This window comes from Nycticebus coucang, chromosome 3 (genome assembly GCF_027406575.1).
Source record: "Nycticebus coucang isolate mNycCou1 chromosome 3, mNycCou1.pri, whole genome shotgun sequence".
NCBI classification, from domain to species: Eukaryota; Metazoa; Chordata; class Mammalia; order Primates; family Lorisidae; genus Nycticebus; species Nycticebus coucang.
In genome coordinates this window covers 45,082,803-45,099,705 of record NC_069782.1, presented here as the reverse complement: position 1 = coordinate 45,099,705, position 16,903 = coordinate 45,082,803, and the positions used below count along the sequence as shown (strand labels likewise).

Sequence of the window (16,903 nt, the reverse complement as noted above, 5' to 3'; positions counted from 1 at the left end):
GATCAAGAACATTTTTAGGAGCACAAAAAATGTCTACTACTTAACGACGTATAATTCTCAGTGTCTGGCACACTATTAAAAAGTACCATGTACACAGAGAAGCAGGAAAATATAACCCAGACTAAGGAGACATTGATCCAGGAGTGACAAAGATGACAGACTAGTAACCAGCACATGAGAATAGTTATCAGACTTGTGTTCCATAAATTTAAGGAGCTAGAAGAAAGACTGAACATGCTAAACAGAGACATCAAAAACTTAAGGGTCCAAATCAAACTACTAGAGATAATACAGTGATGGAGATGAAAAATATAGTACACAGGATTCAAGGCAGGTTAGACATTCCAGGAAAAACAATTTGAACTCAAGACACAGCAATGAAAACTGTATAAAAGTGAAACACAAAGAAAAAAGACAAAGAAATGGAAAAAGCAGCAGTGAACTAGGACAACTTTACACAGACAGATACGAGCACAACTGGAGTTTCCAAACACAGCAGATGAGGAGACAAAAAAAAAATTTGAAGAAACAATGGGTGAACATTTGCCAAATTTGGCTAAAAGTTTAAATCAATAGCTGAAGAAGTTGAAGAAACACAAGTACAAAAACCACAAAGAAAAGATCACCAAGTCAAATGTCATCATGTTGCTTAGAACCAGCTATAGAGATTTCAATGATTTAGATAAAATAAATATATTAAAAGCAAACAGGGAAAAATGACATATTCCATACAGAAAAACAAGATGATGGTAGATTCCCTGTCAGAAACAATGCATGGTAGGAGAGAGTGGAGCAATTTCTTTAAAGAACTGAAGGAAAAAAATCTTCGATCTAGAATTCTTTCAAAACCAAAGCAGAAATAAAGATGTTTTCAGACACACAACAGTGGAAGACTTTATGATTGGCAGGCCTGCACTATAAGAAATGTTAAAGAAAGTTCATTGAGCGGAAGAAAAATGATACTTGTTGGAAACCTACTTTTACAAAAGGGAATGATGAGCACTGGAAGTGGTAACTACATGGGTAGACAAAAGAAATTTTTCTTTCTAACATCTCTTTAAAAGATTTAAACTATTTAAAGGAAAAATAACAACGAAGCACTGTGGAGTTTATACTATACAGAGCAATAAAAGGTTGACTACAATAGCACAAAGGTTAGACAAGGAAAAACAAAAGGATGTTCTTGCAAGGTTCTTATACCATATATGTAGTGTTACTTAAAAGTAGACCAATAAAATTAAAGATGTATATTATAGACCCTAAAGCAACCATTAAAATAACACAATAAACAATTATAGTCCAGTGGTCCCAACCTTTCTGGTACCAGGGACTGGTTTCTTGGGAGACATTGGAGCTCAGGTGGAGATGCGCGTGATGGGAATGGCTGTGAACACAAGAGGAAGTTTCCCCTGCTGGCCAGCTGCTCACTCCTGTTGTGTGCCCAGTTCCTAACAGGCCAGGGACTTGAGGACTGGAGTTACAGCAAATAAAGCAATAAAGGAAATAAAATGGGAGCATAAAAAACAGTAACTCCAAGAGAAAGAAAAAGGAAAAAGAAACAATGAGCAAATGGGCAAATACAACACGAATAGCAAGATGATGGATTAAAAACCAAAGAGATCAAGAATCACATTAAATGGGGCGGCGCCTGTGGCTCAAAGGAGTAGGGTGCTGCCAGCCCCATATGCGGGAGATGGGTTCAAACCCAGTCCCGGCCAAAAACTGCAAAAAAAAATCACATTAAATATAAATGGCCTAAATAATACCATTACAAATTAGAAATCATCAGATTCAGATTAGATTTAAAAATCCAACTATATATTGCCCACCTGAAATTTACCTTAAATATAGATACAAATTGCTTAAGAGTAAAAGTAAAATATTCATTATGAACATTTACAAAATATTTACAAAATATTCTTTTTGTGTTTGTCATCTCTTTGTAGAATTTCCTAACAAACATTTTGTAAATAAAGGTATATATAGCTACAATTTCCCATTTTCCCTGTGTATGTACTTTAGAGGGGGTACTTTTGGGATACTCTCTAGATTTCAGAGGACAGAGTATATCACCAGGAACAAAGAGGGTCATTTCATAATGATAAACGGGTCGGTTCATCAAGACACGATTCTAAACATTATGCAGACAGAGCTCAAGACAGCTTCAAGATACATGGAAGACTTCACAGAACTGCAAAAAGAAATAGACAAATCTGCAACTATAATCAAAGATGTCAACATCCATCCATTGATAGAACAAGTAAACATAAAATCCGCAAGGATATAAAAGACTGGAAAATATTGTGAACCAACTTCAGCTAGTTGTTATTTATAGAACATCTCACCCAACAACAGAATGTACATTCTTCAAAGTATTTATCAAGATGGACTATATCTGTACTATGAAACAGGACTCAATAAGTTTAAGAAAATCAAATTATATGAAGTGTGTTTTCTGATCACATGGAATGAAATTAGAAATTGCTAAGAAAAAGATATCCAGAAAATGCCAGAATATTTGAGGACTACAAAACACATTTAAATAATTTGTGGGGCTCAGCGTCTGTAGCACAGTGGTTACAGCGCTGGCCACATACACCCTGGTTGGCAGGTTCGAACCCAGGCTGGGCCAGCTGAACAACAATGACAACTGTAACAAAAAAATAGCTGAGTGTTGTGGCAGGTGCCTGGAGTCCCAGCTATTTGGGAGGCTGAGGCAAGAGAATCACTTGAGCCCAAGAGTTTGAGGTTGCTGTGAGCTGTGAGGCCACAGCACTCTACCGAGACTGACATCCTGAGAGTCTGTCTTAAAAAAAAATAAATAAATAAAAAATAAGTAATTCGTGGGTCAAATTTATTGGGAAAGAAGAAAAGTCTAAAATGAATGACTTCAGCTTTGACCTTAAGAAACTAGAACCAGAGGGGGGAACCTGCAGCTGTAGGCTACATCTGGCCTTCTAGGTCCTTCCCTGTGGCCTTCTGACTGAATCCAAACTTTACAGAACAAATCCTTTTATTTTTATTAACACATTTTTGTTCATCTTTTATATTTTTATTTTTAAAATGAACATATTTTAAATGCCAAAGAACAACATAAGTTTCAAAGAAAAAATCCTTTCACATTGACTGGTGTAATAAGAATATTAGTAAACCATAAGGGCTAAATTGAACTTCCCCCACCTGACTGGCGCCACCCCCACAGGAGGCTGGTTGGTGAGAGTTCAGGGGAGTCAAGTACTCTGGTCTGTTATCAGCTTTGGACAGAGGGGCACTGTGTTTCTGTTTGCAGTGGAATTTGTGAGTGGTCGCATGGCTTGACAGTGATTTTTAATTCTCTCTGCTTAACAGCCCATCACATCAAAGATGACCACGAGTACACTGAAGGAAGGAAACATTCTAATAGAGAGTGGGGACTACAATACAATGTACTGTCTGGTTTCTGCTAAAGATACGACCATTTGCTTGCTTTGTGATGCTGTGCTATCAACATTACAGAAGTCCAGTGCTCATCAGCATTATTACAAGTCATGAGGACCACAGATATTTTACATGAGAGGGAGAGGCATGAAAGCTTGTATAGCAAAAGTTAAAAGATGAAAAGCAGAAGCAAAGGCAATTTTTTCAAGCAGCAATGAGACCTGGAAATAATGCCATTGAAGTGACTTATAAAGTAGCTTACATATTTGGGGAAAAAAGGTAAGACATGCAGTTCTAAGAAATGGTGAAAGAATGCACTGTTGAAGTTGTAAGGTGCTTACACCCTGGTAACTTTTCAAAATACAAACAGCTGCCTCTTTCAAGGAGAACCAGACCTGACTGGCTGCATGCATTAGCCTTCGACTTAACAGAACAATTTCATGCAATACTCCAAAAGTAAAAAACCAATTGCTTTGGATGAATCAACTGATACGACTGCAGGTTTTATGCTTTGTTCGGATCATAACAGAAGACTTTCTTTGCTTTGAAGAGCTACTGGCTTTGGGCACTCTTGCAAACAGAACATTGGGAATAGGTACCTACAAAAACTTTCAAGATAAATATCATGAAGTTGGACTGAATTTGGTAAATTTACTGAGTGTTATGTACAGATGGTGCACCTTCAATGACAGGAAACACAAAGATTAAAAAATTAACAAATCCAGATGCTCTCATTTCATAATATCTTCCATCAGCAAAACCTCTGTGCCAAAGTGACTATTTTAAGTGACACTTCGCAACAAGTCAAAAGTATTGTTAACTACATTAGTGCAAATGCAACAAACACCCCTTCCTGAGTTTCTCGTAACATGCTGAAAGTTGAAAGAGGAGGTATTCAGTGTGGATTTACCATATCATGCTAAGTGTGTTGGCTATCATCGGGACAAGTGTTAAACAAAATATTATCTCTGAGAACAGATAGTTAAATTTTATGAAGAACAGAATCAGCAATGTGAATTACTGAAAAGATTTCTATAGGAATACAGCATTTCTACGTGTTCTATCATGTCAAATCAAAATGGTGAATAGTTCTTGGCAAGGTAAAATTGTGTATGATACATTGCAAAAATTCCAAGCATTTTGAAAAAAGATAGCTTTTTTCAAAAGGAAACTTTGGACGAACATTTTCCCTGGATAGCAAAGGTCACTGATGAGCAGGATGATATATGCGAATCCTGAAGAATACCCCGCGGTTACAGACCTATTAGAGAATACAGTGAAAGGTTTACTGACTTTGAGAATCAGTGGTGTCACACTCAAATTAGCACGTGAGCCTCACCTAGCTGACATCACTAAGGCATCTAAGGAACTACAGATGGAACTGATTGAGCTCATAGCAGATGACATTTTAAAGTCATTGTTTGATGCTAAGAAAGACCCAATTGAAACATGCAAAAATACGGTAGAATATCCATGCCTTTGGCAACTTGCCCTCAAAATGCTTTCTTGCTTTTCAACCACTGAACTGCTGTGAAGCTACAGTCTCCTACCTAACCCAAATCAACATGCCCTACAGTCCCGACTGACTGACACCTGTCTAGAGGAGCAGCTGAAACTGCAGACCTTCGGGCTGCAACCAAACATTCAACTGCTTTCCAACAAAAATTAATGAGGCCTTTCAAAGGGTCCCCACCCCTGAACTAGAATAAGAACAAACTGAACTCAAAGAAGAAAGTAATACGAAGATAACCTGAAGAGCCCATATGCCATTAAAGAATTATAACCTGCTGTTAAAACCTTACCCATCAAAACTCCATACCCAGATGACTTCTTTGATGAATTCTACCAAACTTTTAAGGAAAAAACAATACAACAAACTCCTCCAAAAACTTGAAGAGGCATGATTATTTCCCAATTCATTTTAAGAGGCCAATATTACCATGATACCAAATAGACAAACAGATCAATACAATAGTTTGGAGTCCAGAAACAGTACCACATATATATTTGCTTAAAATATTTGCCTAGAATAAAGGAAATTTAGCACAGAAAGGATACTTTCTTCAACAAATGATGTTGGTACAACTGGATATCCATCCATATGCAATCCCTCCATCTAAAAAGCACCCCATTGATGCCAACCTCACACCATATCTGTGACTTTGTGTTAGGCAAAGATTTCTTAGATACAAACTGAAAGCATGGTCCACACCAAGAAAAAAATAAAAAATTCAGACTTTCTGATTTTCATGAGACCCTGTTAGAATGAGAAGACAAAGCCACAGACTGAAAGGCAACACTGGAAAACCACCTCTCTGATAAAAGGTTTGTATGCAGAATGTACACAGAACTCCGTAACAAGAAAGCAGACAACCCCAAAGCAACAAAAAATGGGGGAAAGATCACAATATGTTGCTTCTTCAAGCAAGCAAGCTATACAGATGGCAAAATAGGGGCGTGAACAGAAGCTCAACATCACCAATCTTAAGGGAAGTGCGAATTAAAACCAAAACAAGATACCACTATACACCTATTACGATGGCTAAAATTAAAAAGGCTGACCACGTCAAGTTTTGGTACAATATGGTTGAACTAGAACTCTCATAGCTTGCTGATGGGAATGTAAAATGTTACGATTACTTAGGAAAACAGTTTGGAAGTGTCTCAAAAATCTAAAACATCCACCTACCATATGATGCAGTTATTCCACTCCCGGCAGGTATTTATCTAAGTGAAATGAAAGGGTTTGTCTTACAAAGACCTGCACACAAATACTCATAGCTTTATTTACAGTAGCCCCAAACTGGAAACGGTTCAAGGTGATGGATGAAGTACGGTGTATCGATACAACAGAACTCTTTAGTAAAAAGGAATAAACTATTAATCTCTCAAAAATAATTATGCTGAGTGAAAGAAGCCTAATAAAAGAATATACACTACGGAGTCATTTCGTATTTTTCACAGTCACTGAAAACACTGAATTAACAAACAGTAAACCATTGCTCCTAGGGGACAGCCAAGTTTAGGTTCCTGAAAGCCGCTGGGTATATTTTTGTCAGTTGATCAATATATAACCTTTTTTTAAAAGACATTTTATTTATATGTGTTTTTGATTCAGTAACATTGAAATCGGCCGATGTGCTGAACAAAGTGTATCTAGACATATGTATGTTCTCTGTGGGGCACGTCCCAGCTTTCTGCCACTGGGAAACACTAGACAGCAATGGTTGGGAGCCATGTTGAATGGTAAATCACCAACAAAAAGCATAAAAATGTGAAAATGCAAGACTAAAAAGACAGCATAAAGGACACTTGTTTATGGTACATGAGGTGCAACAAGAAGGCAGAGTGGCACCTGCTTTGACCTCATCAGGAGACCCAAATGTTCTGCCATTCCGCACACGTCTACAAATAACTGAAAACACCATGAGCGCTGACTTTGGAGTTAGAAACAAAATGAGTAGGTAGAGTTGCAAATACGGAATCTGTGAATCATGGGGATTGACTATATATGATTCACAAAAAAAATAGAGAACACAACAAATATAGAGTGGAAAAAAAACAGGTGAGTGGTTGCCTGGGGGTGGGAGTTGGGGCCCAGAGGGAGCCATTACCGAGGGGCGGGAGACTTCCAAATGCTGTATGTCCATTACTGCGATTGTGGTGATATTTCACAGGTGCATGCAGATGCAATAGTTTATCAAATTGTAATTAACTTCCCGCTATTTATTGTGTCAGTGACACCTCAATAAAGCTGTTATAAAGAAGAAAACACGGAGGCATAATACACTGTGCCAGCTGGTTGGGAAAGGAGGGGAGAGACATTTGTGAGGTTTGACTATAAGGAAGCAACTGCTGCCTAAGGGGTGAAGGAGAGGGGATCAAGGAAGCAATGGTGACTTCAAATGCCACCAACTTGGTTGGTGGGTGGCTGGTGATGCTATTAGTAGTGGAACCAGGGAATACAGAGGACCAGGTTTCTATAAGGTAGAGAAAATAAGTTCAATGTAAGGTTCCTGGCCTGGCTGCAAACTCCCTTCCCCACATCACATCACAGAGAGCTCTCATGGGCTGTCTTCCTAGCTGCACAATCACAGGAATTCTAGGACTCCTCAACACCAGCGAATCTCCCCAGCTATCTTACTTTTTCAATGGCACCACCACCTCTGAGTCCTTCCTCTCTTTTAATCTCTACGTCCAAAGACTTGACAATTCTTCCGATCACATCCATTTCAAACTTCTTGGTTCAACTTTTAAGACTTTCAAAAAATGTGGTGCCAACCGATCACACTGTCTTTTATTATTCTCTGTCCTATGCTCTCCTCTTCAATCAGGGCTCTGATGTCTCCAGCATATTCCTTCATCCCTCTAAAATGCCACAATCTATCAGAATTTCACCACTCTGAATTCCTGCAGAGCCAGTACCATCCTGTCTAGTGCTGCAAACTGGAGCTGATTACAAATCTTCAATAGAAGCTCAAGCGAGTAAGGCACTGTTCTGATACTATGGAGTAATCAACGATGAATAAAGATGATGTCTGGCCTGGCCTCAACCGCGGAGAGCAGGGGCAACTTCTCCAAGCACAGTAATACTAAATTGTAATCGTTCAGACGAGACACTCTGGGTGATCAGGGAAAACGTCATGTAGAAATCGACACTTGAACCTGATCTTAAACATTGAGTAGAATATTTTTAGGTCAAAAAAGAAGAGGGCTTCACAGGTGAAAAAAAAAGAAGTTGAAGGCAGAGAAACAGAAGATGGCCAAGCTGTGTACTTCTGCAGGCCAGAGACAGTGCCACCCATCTTAGGGCATTTGGTATAATAGTCGGCGACCTGTACACACTAAGTAAGTATTTCCTGGGTTGAATTAGTTACACTTGATTTTAAATGGTTTCATCTAGGTCCAAAGTGAATAATGTGTTGTAAGTGACGTGGAGAGCTATGTCTTTTATAAGCCTGGTTAAGTGGCACAAATTTATACTACTAACACCAAAATTGGAAGGGTAATTTAAAAATAGCTTTAATGGCTTTTTCCCATGCAGTGAGCTGTATGTAAAACAGCTGGTGCAGTAGGCCAGCCCTGATTGCTGGGATAGTCCCTGTGACATAGAAGATAATGCCCTATTTTAATCCAGTTAAGTAAAATTGCGACATTTGTAACCTTTTAAATAAATTACAAGAAAGATGTCCATTACATCTATATTGAGATACAATCTTACCACATATTAGTTACCCCATTATCAGCTTTGTGATAGTTATTTGATGTAATTTTTATATTATCTGGAATTCTGAAGAAAAACCTTGTTTTTACTCTGCAAATGTAGAAACAACAACCAGTGTTCAAAAGAGATGTTGTTTTGGGGGTGACAGAGTCTCATTCTGTCTCTCTGTGTTGAGAGCCGTGGTGTCATAGCTCACAGCAACCTCAAACTCTTGGGCTCAGGCAATCCTTTTGCCTCAGCCTCCCGAGTAGCTGGTACTACAGGTGTCCGTCACAACGCCTGACTAGTTTTGCTATTTTTAGTAGAGATGGGCTTTCACTCTTGCTCAGGCTGGTCTGGAACTCCTGAGCTCAAGGGATCCACCCACTTCAGCCTCCCAGAGTGCTAGGATTATAGATATGAGCACTGTGCCCAGCCAAAAGAGGTGTTTTTTTTAAAAAAAATTCTTGGTCCCAAATTTCCAGGAAAAAGCTTTGGAACAAAATTTAAAAAACTAAAGAGGTAAAATTTTAGTTACAGAAACTTTCACATTACATGCTCTCGGATTCCCCTTCCCGCTGTGTTGTGAGTCAGCCAGCCCACACCATTTGCAGCTAATGCTCATCTCCACAAAAGCTAAGTCACTAGTCTAGCTTCGTACGTGACATGGATTGTGGGAAAACAAGGAGATGACTGGATCTCATTGTGTAGGAGATGGAGGGTGGAGCAAAGAAATTGGGGATTGCAAATGAAACAGGTCCCCAGCAACACCATGCCGCCTCACCGCTGGAGCTGAAGTCCACAGGCCCGATCCACTTGAAGGCTGGTTTCCGGCCACGTTCCTCTGTCACATGCACTTTCTTTATCAGAGCCAAGCTGGTCAGAACATTAGCTATATCATAGAGGCGTCGTACCTTGGCTTGGAGATAGAAAACACAATTATGGTCATGCTGTCTGGGACACCATTATGTTTTAGTTTGTGTGACAGGTAACTTTTCTCAGCTATCATAAAAACCTCAAGTGGAAAGCAGTGGGGTGGGAAGAGACCACTGACTGCCATGAAATCGCCCTGAGTTTTATGTATTTGCAGCATCCAAGGACACATACTTAGGGAAGGTTGGTGCGTCACTCCATTTCCCCAGCTTCACACCTCTTGCAAGAGGTGCCTGGTGACACGCAGGGAGCACTGAGATTGCAGAGACACCAAGGAAGGATGTGGGCTGTAATTAAAGGCTTAGGAAATGTAACTATGATACAGCACGTCAAAGGTTTGCCCCACAGGAGACCGTGGCAGTAGCTCCGCCAGACAGCTGGTTTGTGAAAATGACAGGGATTCCCACAGCTTCCTGCCAGGTTGCACTGCTGAGCACACAGGATGCCCAGGACTCAAGGTCACAAGGTCCGACTGTGCTGAAGAACAGGCAGCTCCTCAACTGGAATCCTGGCATTCTGGCCACTCAGTGGGAAGGGATGAGCATCCCCTGAATCCTAAAAAGCTTTTGAGGGAGACATCTACAAATGCACGCAATGGAGGAAAACTCAGAAGGGGCAGTAACACATTGAACAGGTGGGGTGGTGACCAGGGTGTGTTTTCTATTTAAGAAATCAATTTACAGCCAGGAAGCCCACTTGACCTCAAGGCTAAAATCAAGAGTTTGATTATCATCTAGAAACATTCTGCATCATCCAGCCGCAGCTCTCTTCTTCCCAATCGTGACAGGGCTGGATTTTATCTAGCCATTTCACCTGCAGGGAGGGCTAGGATTCCCACTGGAAACAAAAGCACTAGAGAATGTTGAGCTCGTGATTTCCAGGGAGCTTGACCTGGCTATTAGTAACCCAGGGAATTTGGCTCAGGATCCAAGCTGGGCAGAGGATGCACTTGAGCGTGAAGCTCGGGCACCGTCTTCCTGCCGAGCGGCCGTGCCCACTGTCTCACCCTGGCCAGTCCTCTGGTTCTTCAGCTCCACCCTTCAGAGGAGCACGTGGGGTGTGGGGAAAAGGGGAAGAAAACTCAGACATTCGGTCTTGGATACTAAAGAGACACACAAAGTAATTCACACCTGACTGGCATTCAGGGACAGCGTTCTGCTTCTCACTGTCCAGGCAAGGCATCTGACAGGCTTTAAGAAGATTCTAGTATGTGACTAACTCACCTCTTACAGCAACAAAAACCTTTCTAAGTGTAGGAAGGAGTACTTGTCTCTCTACATAATTTTTCTCTCAGGTGTAGGAAATGTCAATGTATGAAATCCCATCCTTTTTTTTTTTATGCTGATAAGTGGAATTAGTTGAGGATTCTTACTTTTAAATTTACTGTGGTCTGGGGTATCTTGGCCTTCTTCGATCAGTATTTTGGCTGCCACATCCAGAGTAACGATCTTGGTTTTAGATACGAGGAACAGCATGACAAACTTCTGGCTCATAATTCTCAGAGACTTGTCTTTTCTACTGTGTGCTGATGCTACAGAAGGAATAAAACAAAAGCATCAAAACACATGACTTTCTACAAGAAGACTGTACTTGCATTTGCCAGAATTATCTAACTCTACCAGCAGACCGCAAGATAGCCCTTGTTTTTTTGTTTATTTTATTTGAGACAGAGTCTCACTCTGTTGTCCTGGGTAGAGAGTGCCTTGGCATCATCATAGCTCAAAGCAACCTCAGACTCTTGGGCTCAACTCCGATCTTCTAGCCTCAGCCTCCTGAGTATCTGGGACCACAGGTACCTGCCATTATACCTGACTAGTCTCTCTATTTTTAGTAGAGACAGGGTATTGTTCTTGCTTAGGCTGGTCTCAAACCCCTGAGTATAGGTGATCCTCAGCCTTGGCCTCCCAGAGTGCTGGGATTAGAGGTGTGAGCCACCGCACCCAGCCAAGATCCTCCTTATAGGCAGAAAGCTACAGGATACTTATCACAAAAGTCAGCTCCTAAGGAAGTGAGCCGGATGTTCTTGTGGCTCATGAAATTACTCTAGAGGAGGCATAAACTCCAAATGCATATTTGAAAACACTCTCAATGCTTTGTATTTATACTTCATAGAATCACAAGTGCAGTTTTTCTAAAGCAACTTCTTAAAAAGATTAATATAAGATAAGAAGACCGGGTAGGGACATGCAATTGTTTTCAGAGTATCAACTCTTCTCTCAAAGACAAGAACTCCTATTTTTGTTTCTCTGTGCCCACAGTATCTAGACCACACACTAAACATAGCTGGTGCCCACCTCTTGCATTTCTTCTCAGAAATACATGAATAAGTTAACTAGACATAAATAGGCTAATTAGATGTATACTCCCGTGGGCGGCAGGCACACAGTCCCCACCAGATGGCTGTCTTCTCTGGTTATTAGGATGAGTCCCGGTTCACAGGGTGGAACTAACAGGCAGTGAATCTCATGAAAATCAGGCCCTCCCCTTTCATGTTTATTGCTTATATTTGCAAGCGGAATGTGAGTGTGATACTTGTACTCCGTCATCTAAGCAACAGAGAAGGTAAGAATGAAGAAGCTCCATGGTTAAAACAAGAGGAAGCGTAACACAGTTGGGAGGGAAGAACAATGCAGATATAAACCAGAACTTCTGCACCAAACAAAAGCAGGGGGTGTCTATCTTATCAACATTTTCTACAAATGGGGTTCTTTTCTAAGTATTCTGCTCCAACATCTAATTAGATACCTTCTTTGAAAAGCTAACTTCCTCAAATTAAATATTACTTAAACATCTCACAAAAAGAAAACAGCATGGGGCTCTTCATCTAAAATGGGAGCACTGTCAGTAATCGCCAGATCCGACATGCCAAACACCAGTGAACAGGTTTCAAATGAGGTTGAGCGGGCAGCCCAGCTGGAGCCACCTGTCTTCCATTCAGCAGTAGACGGAATAAGAGGACACCTCCCTCAAGGGTCGTCAGTCTGCCACTTCCCACCTTAGCAGTGAATCTCTTTAGAGGAGACCACCACTTTCTCTCTGCCAGGACTTATGAGGTTACAATGGACTCACAAGAGGTATAGTCGGGTTCAGAGAAATCCAGTAACTGTGGGTCTTGGGCCTCTGGGTAGCCATCTTTTTTCCGTTCTCCAAATTTGTAATCCATCAGATCTAGCTCTTTCTGCTGGAGGTATGCCATCTGCTCTTCATATTTCTGCTCCTCTCCTAGTCTCTGGAGATTCCTCAAGGTTTTTGGCAGGCTGTGCCGTCCATGCCAGCCATACTGATTCTTGGCCACCCGGCTGACCAGATGCAGTGATTCCAGCACATTCACAATGTCATAGATACGCCTCCTTTCCACACCTGTTTGAAAACAGAAGCCAACAGACTTCATGCAGATGAACATTTTTGAGCATAAATTCCTTGAGGGCCTGGACCGTGTCTGTGAACTACTTTGTATGATGCCCAATGTAATGCCCAGCAAGAGAGACATCTGATAAGTTCAACCTGTAAGGATGGAAGCAACAAAAATTATTTTTCCTTTTCCTTCTTGGGATCCAGCCCTCAAAGAGGTAGGATAAAACACCCATCTAGAGATGGTGATAGCTCCATCTGTATGACGTAAACAGTACAGCCACTGTTCTTTAGACTTGGTAGGCAAACCACACAAACATTTCAGCATGTTAAAATTGGTGGTACTGAGACCCTTGATGAATGGATGACTGATTTCAACTTGTATTCCTAATTATGAAGACTATAGAATAAAGTATGTCCAATAACTAATACTTATGGGATAATACTACCCTTTTTGGGAATTCGAATAATATAAAAAAAATTACCTTGATGACTCTCTTGATGGACCAGTAAGGAAAACAGATAGTAAATATTATATTTCCTAGGATGGGTGTGGTGGTTCATGCCTGTAATCTCAGCACTCTGCGAGGCCAAGGCAGGTGGATTGCTTGAGCTCAGGAGTTCGAGACCAGCCTGAGCAAGAGCGGAAACTCTGTTTCTACTAAAATTAGAAAAGACTACCTGGGCATAGTGGCACATGCCTGTATGCCTGTAGTCTCAGCTACTTGGGAGGTTGAGGTTAGATCACTTGAACCCAGGAGGTTGAGGTTGCTTTGAGCTACAATGACACTGTGGCACTCTACTCAGGGTGGCAGAGTGAAAATAAACAATTGTTTCCTATTTTGGACTGGAAACTCACACATCAAGGGCTTGAGCACCCTTCTCAAATTGCTGGAGGAAGCTATAGCCAGGGCTGGAACAATAACACAGGAGTTCCCTTTTGTTCATCATGACCATTGCCAACTCTCTGTGTTCTAGTTCACCAAATCCTGCCCACCTCAACAGTGAAGCACAGAGACTCTAGAATAGGTGGACAATGAAATTTATCAGTTTACGTCCTACTTTCCCAACTCTCCCCAAATAGCTAAGATTATGAGCTAGCCATTGAATTTATCAAAAATATTTACAGTAAGAGGCCAGGCACGGTGGCTTACACCTGCAATCCTAGCACTTTGGGAGGCTGAGATAGGAAGATAACATGAGGCCTCAAGTTCAAGACCAGCCTGGGCAACATAGCTAGACCAGTCTCTTCTAAAATAAAAAATAAAAAATCAGGTCAGTATTGTAGCATTTGTCTCTAGTCCCAGCTACTTGGGAGGCTGAGGTGAGAGGACTTTGAGCCTAGGGGTTGCAGGTTACAGAGAACTATGATTACATCACTATACTCAAGCCTGGGCAACAGAGCAAGACCTCATCTTAAAAAAAGTATTTACAGTGTTCAAGTGATGGAGCCCTGCAGTCAGACCACCTGGACTTGAATCCCTGATCTATCTAGCCTTTATTAGTTGGGAAGTTACTTACCTTTTCTGTGCCTTAGTATTTATCTTATAAAATGATGAGGATTAGATGTAACCACATTGTAAAGAGTCCCCAGTTGGCATTCATTTTAAATAGACACTTCTGTAAACAATTGTTACATGGTATTAGAGGTACCCCAAGTCCCTGCTAGCATAAGAGGTCACAGTAGAAACCGATTCTAAAAATCTCATGTCTGTGACTCACTCATTCTGTTGTAGAAACAGGCCCTGGGACACATGGCCCACTTTGCTCTCATCTAAGTATCCATAGCAGAAGCCTCCAGGCATCTTGCAGGAAAGTAGCCCCAGCTGCAAAGATGCCCTCTTTCTTTTAACTTGCCAGGAGCTATTATATAATCAGAGCAGATTCAGTGAATGTAGCTGTTGGCCTTTCAAAGATTTAACACAAGAAATACACCAGATCACAATGAAACTCTGGAGTGGAGAGGAAGTTCTAACCCAAGCATGAAGAGGCCTTTCACAGTCAATCAGAACATTTCAGCTCATGACCCTGAAAGGCTGGCTGCCCTCAGAAGCTCAGACTTCGGTGCCAGATGCCTGCTGGAAGGTGCTGGCAGGAGCAGTCAGCAGCCCCTTGTCCAGAACGTCCTGCTTTTTTATTCCAGTCTGTTTTCATATATTAACACATCTTGTTTAGAGTGTAACATTCTATAAACCTTCCCATTAGAAATGTCATGTGAAAGCAACTGAGACACCCCAGGGCCAGCCATATGCCCACCTGCTTTGTTATTCTGCATTCAATAACAAGCTGTTAAGTCTCCATCTAGTGGCTAGACATCCCAAGAAGAGAAAATAAAAGAAGCGTCTGACCACTTGGAGTACAACAATACATAATAAGCACGGTAGGTGTTTTGTAGGTGGTTTTGGCAAAAACCAATGTGGTGGCTGCTTGCCTCCCTATTCACTCACCCCTTCAATCCGGCTTCAGTTTAATAGTCCACTGGCTAGTGCATTAAAAAGTTCCATTTCACAGGTCTCAAGGCCCATTTGTTACTCTGGGGGCTTGCTCTGTCAGGAAGGGTTTCCCAGGAGCAAGGTCTTCTTTTTTTGTCCAGTAGATCTGTTCACCCCTATCATATGGTCAAGGACTTACCAATTGTTGCCACACTTCCCTTAGTTCCCAATGGAACTTACTAAGAACAACTCTCACTCCAGTGTACTAGGCTTTGCTATTTTCCATTTACTAAAGACATTCTCAGTTCTTTAAATTCTCACCCATAATATCAACATCTACATAGCACCAGAATCTGAGAAACAGGGCAAGGTGCATGCTCTGCACATCCTTGGTTTAATTATGGTCTTGTGGCTTGTAGCCTGAGATGTAGGAGAAAGTTTAGACTCAGTCCCCAAAGACAGTGACCACTAAAACACCTTTCAGCAAGGGATCCCATTTTTCAACTTCACACAAAGAAATACTCATTGGGCAAGTCTGGGTGATCCGCAGGCATTAGAAAGCTATTGTAAAATTCCCTGGAGTTCTGCTCCAGACATCCATAATGTGGGGATCCACAGAATGATCTGTAGCCCAGAGGAGGGTCCTCCCTGGAACCTGTAACACAGCCCTCCAACACCTACTCTTTTGTCTTCTGCAGTAATATCAGTGCAAGACTCTGGGTGGAAGCTGGACATAAGGAGGAAGTAGGCTTCACGAACCCCAGCGAGAGGGACGCTCTCATCTTCCCTCCGACTAGTGTCCAGGACTGGGTGCCTCACTGGCTGTCCACCACACCTCTGTGCAGCTGGGTCACTTTCCTTTTCCTGATCAATTGCCACCAACCCTAGATTATAGTGTCATAATTCCACTCCAACGTGGCTTCCCAGCCCCAGCACTCTACTTCCTCTTCTTGGCTACAGAGGGTGACAGGACGTCTGGGGGTGGGGAGAGGCCTTCTGGTAAGAGCTGAGTAGAAACTATTCCATGCATCAGTAACAGCTAGCCATGCCAGGCACTGACTTAGGCACATTACAGACATTATCCCCAACTTTGCTATGTCTCTCTTGCAAGGTAGGTGCTGTAGTCTCTAAGCTATAGACAAGAAAAGGTTAATTAACTTCTTATAGTTCTTACAGCCTGTACATTACAGAGCTGGGCTTCCAATCCAGCTTTGTCTGATTCAAAGCCCAGGCCATGGTCTTCCCATCACAACCCACTGCTTCTTCATCATTTCCGTTTCCAGCAACCAAAATCTTTTTAGCTATCAGCGTGAATAACGCAGACTGATTATCATTTATTAGGGCCCATTCCTCCAGGTTATGCAAGAAGTAGAACTAAGAAACAAATAAGAATTATGACTTATCTTTATTTAGTTAGCTGATCTCTTTTTATTCTGTAACGTAAAACCTTCCCATTTTTTAAGGGGGCACCCTGACATTTTCAAATCGCTGTGATTTGCGCGTAAGTAATGACTGTCAACGATACGTTCATCCTGGAACCCACTGCAATCATGCCCACCAGGGGTCG

At 41.4% G+C, this 16,903-nt stretch overlaps 1 protein-coding gene and 1 long non-coding RNA gene across 5 annotated transcripts in view; one reads left to right on the top strand and one right to left on the bottom strand.

Moving 5' to 3' along the window:
* Nucleotides 1-16,903, bottom strand: part of E2F7 (E2F transcription factor 7) — a 53,581-nt gene that overhangs the window by 20,784 nt on the left and 15,894 nt on the right. The window contains exons 6-8 of the mRNA XM_053585183.1: nt 12,623-12,913; nt 10,926-11,084; nt 9,405-9,539 (exon numbers count right to left, since the gene is read on the bottom strand). Of these exons, the coding sequence (XP_053441158.1) occupies nt 9,405-9,539; nt 10,926-11,084; nt 12,623-12,913 (585 nt within the window). The remainder of the gene's footprint in view (nt 1-9,404; nt 9,540-10,925; nt 11,085-12,622; nt 12,914-16,903) is intronic.
* LOC128581877 (uncharacterized) overlaps nt 1-16,903 on the top strand; it is a 43,512-nt gene that overhangs the window by 25,402 nt on the left and 1,207 nt on the right. Inside the window, exon 4 of one of the 4 annotated variants that reach the window (XR_008378932.1) lies at nt 12,780-12,918. The exons of the other annotated variants lie outside the window; for them this stretch is intronic. This is a non-coding gene — a long non-coding RNA (uncharacterized LOC128581877). Of the gene's footprint in view, nt 1-12,779; nt 12,919-16,903 lie in introns of those variants that run through there. 4 annotated transcript variants of the gene reach the window in all.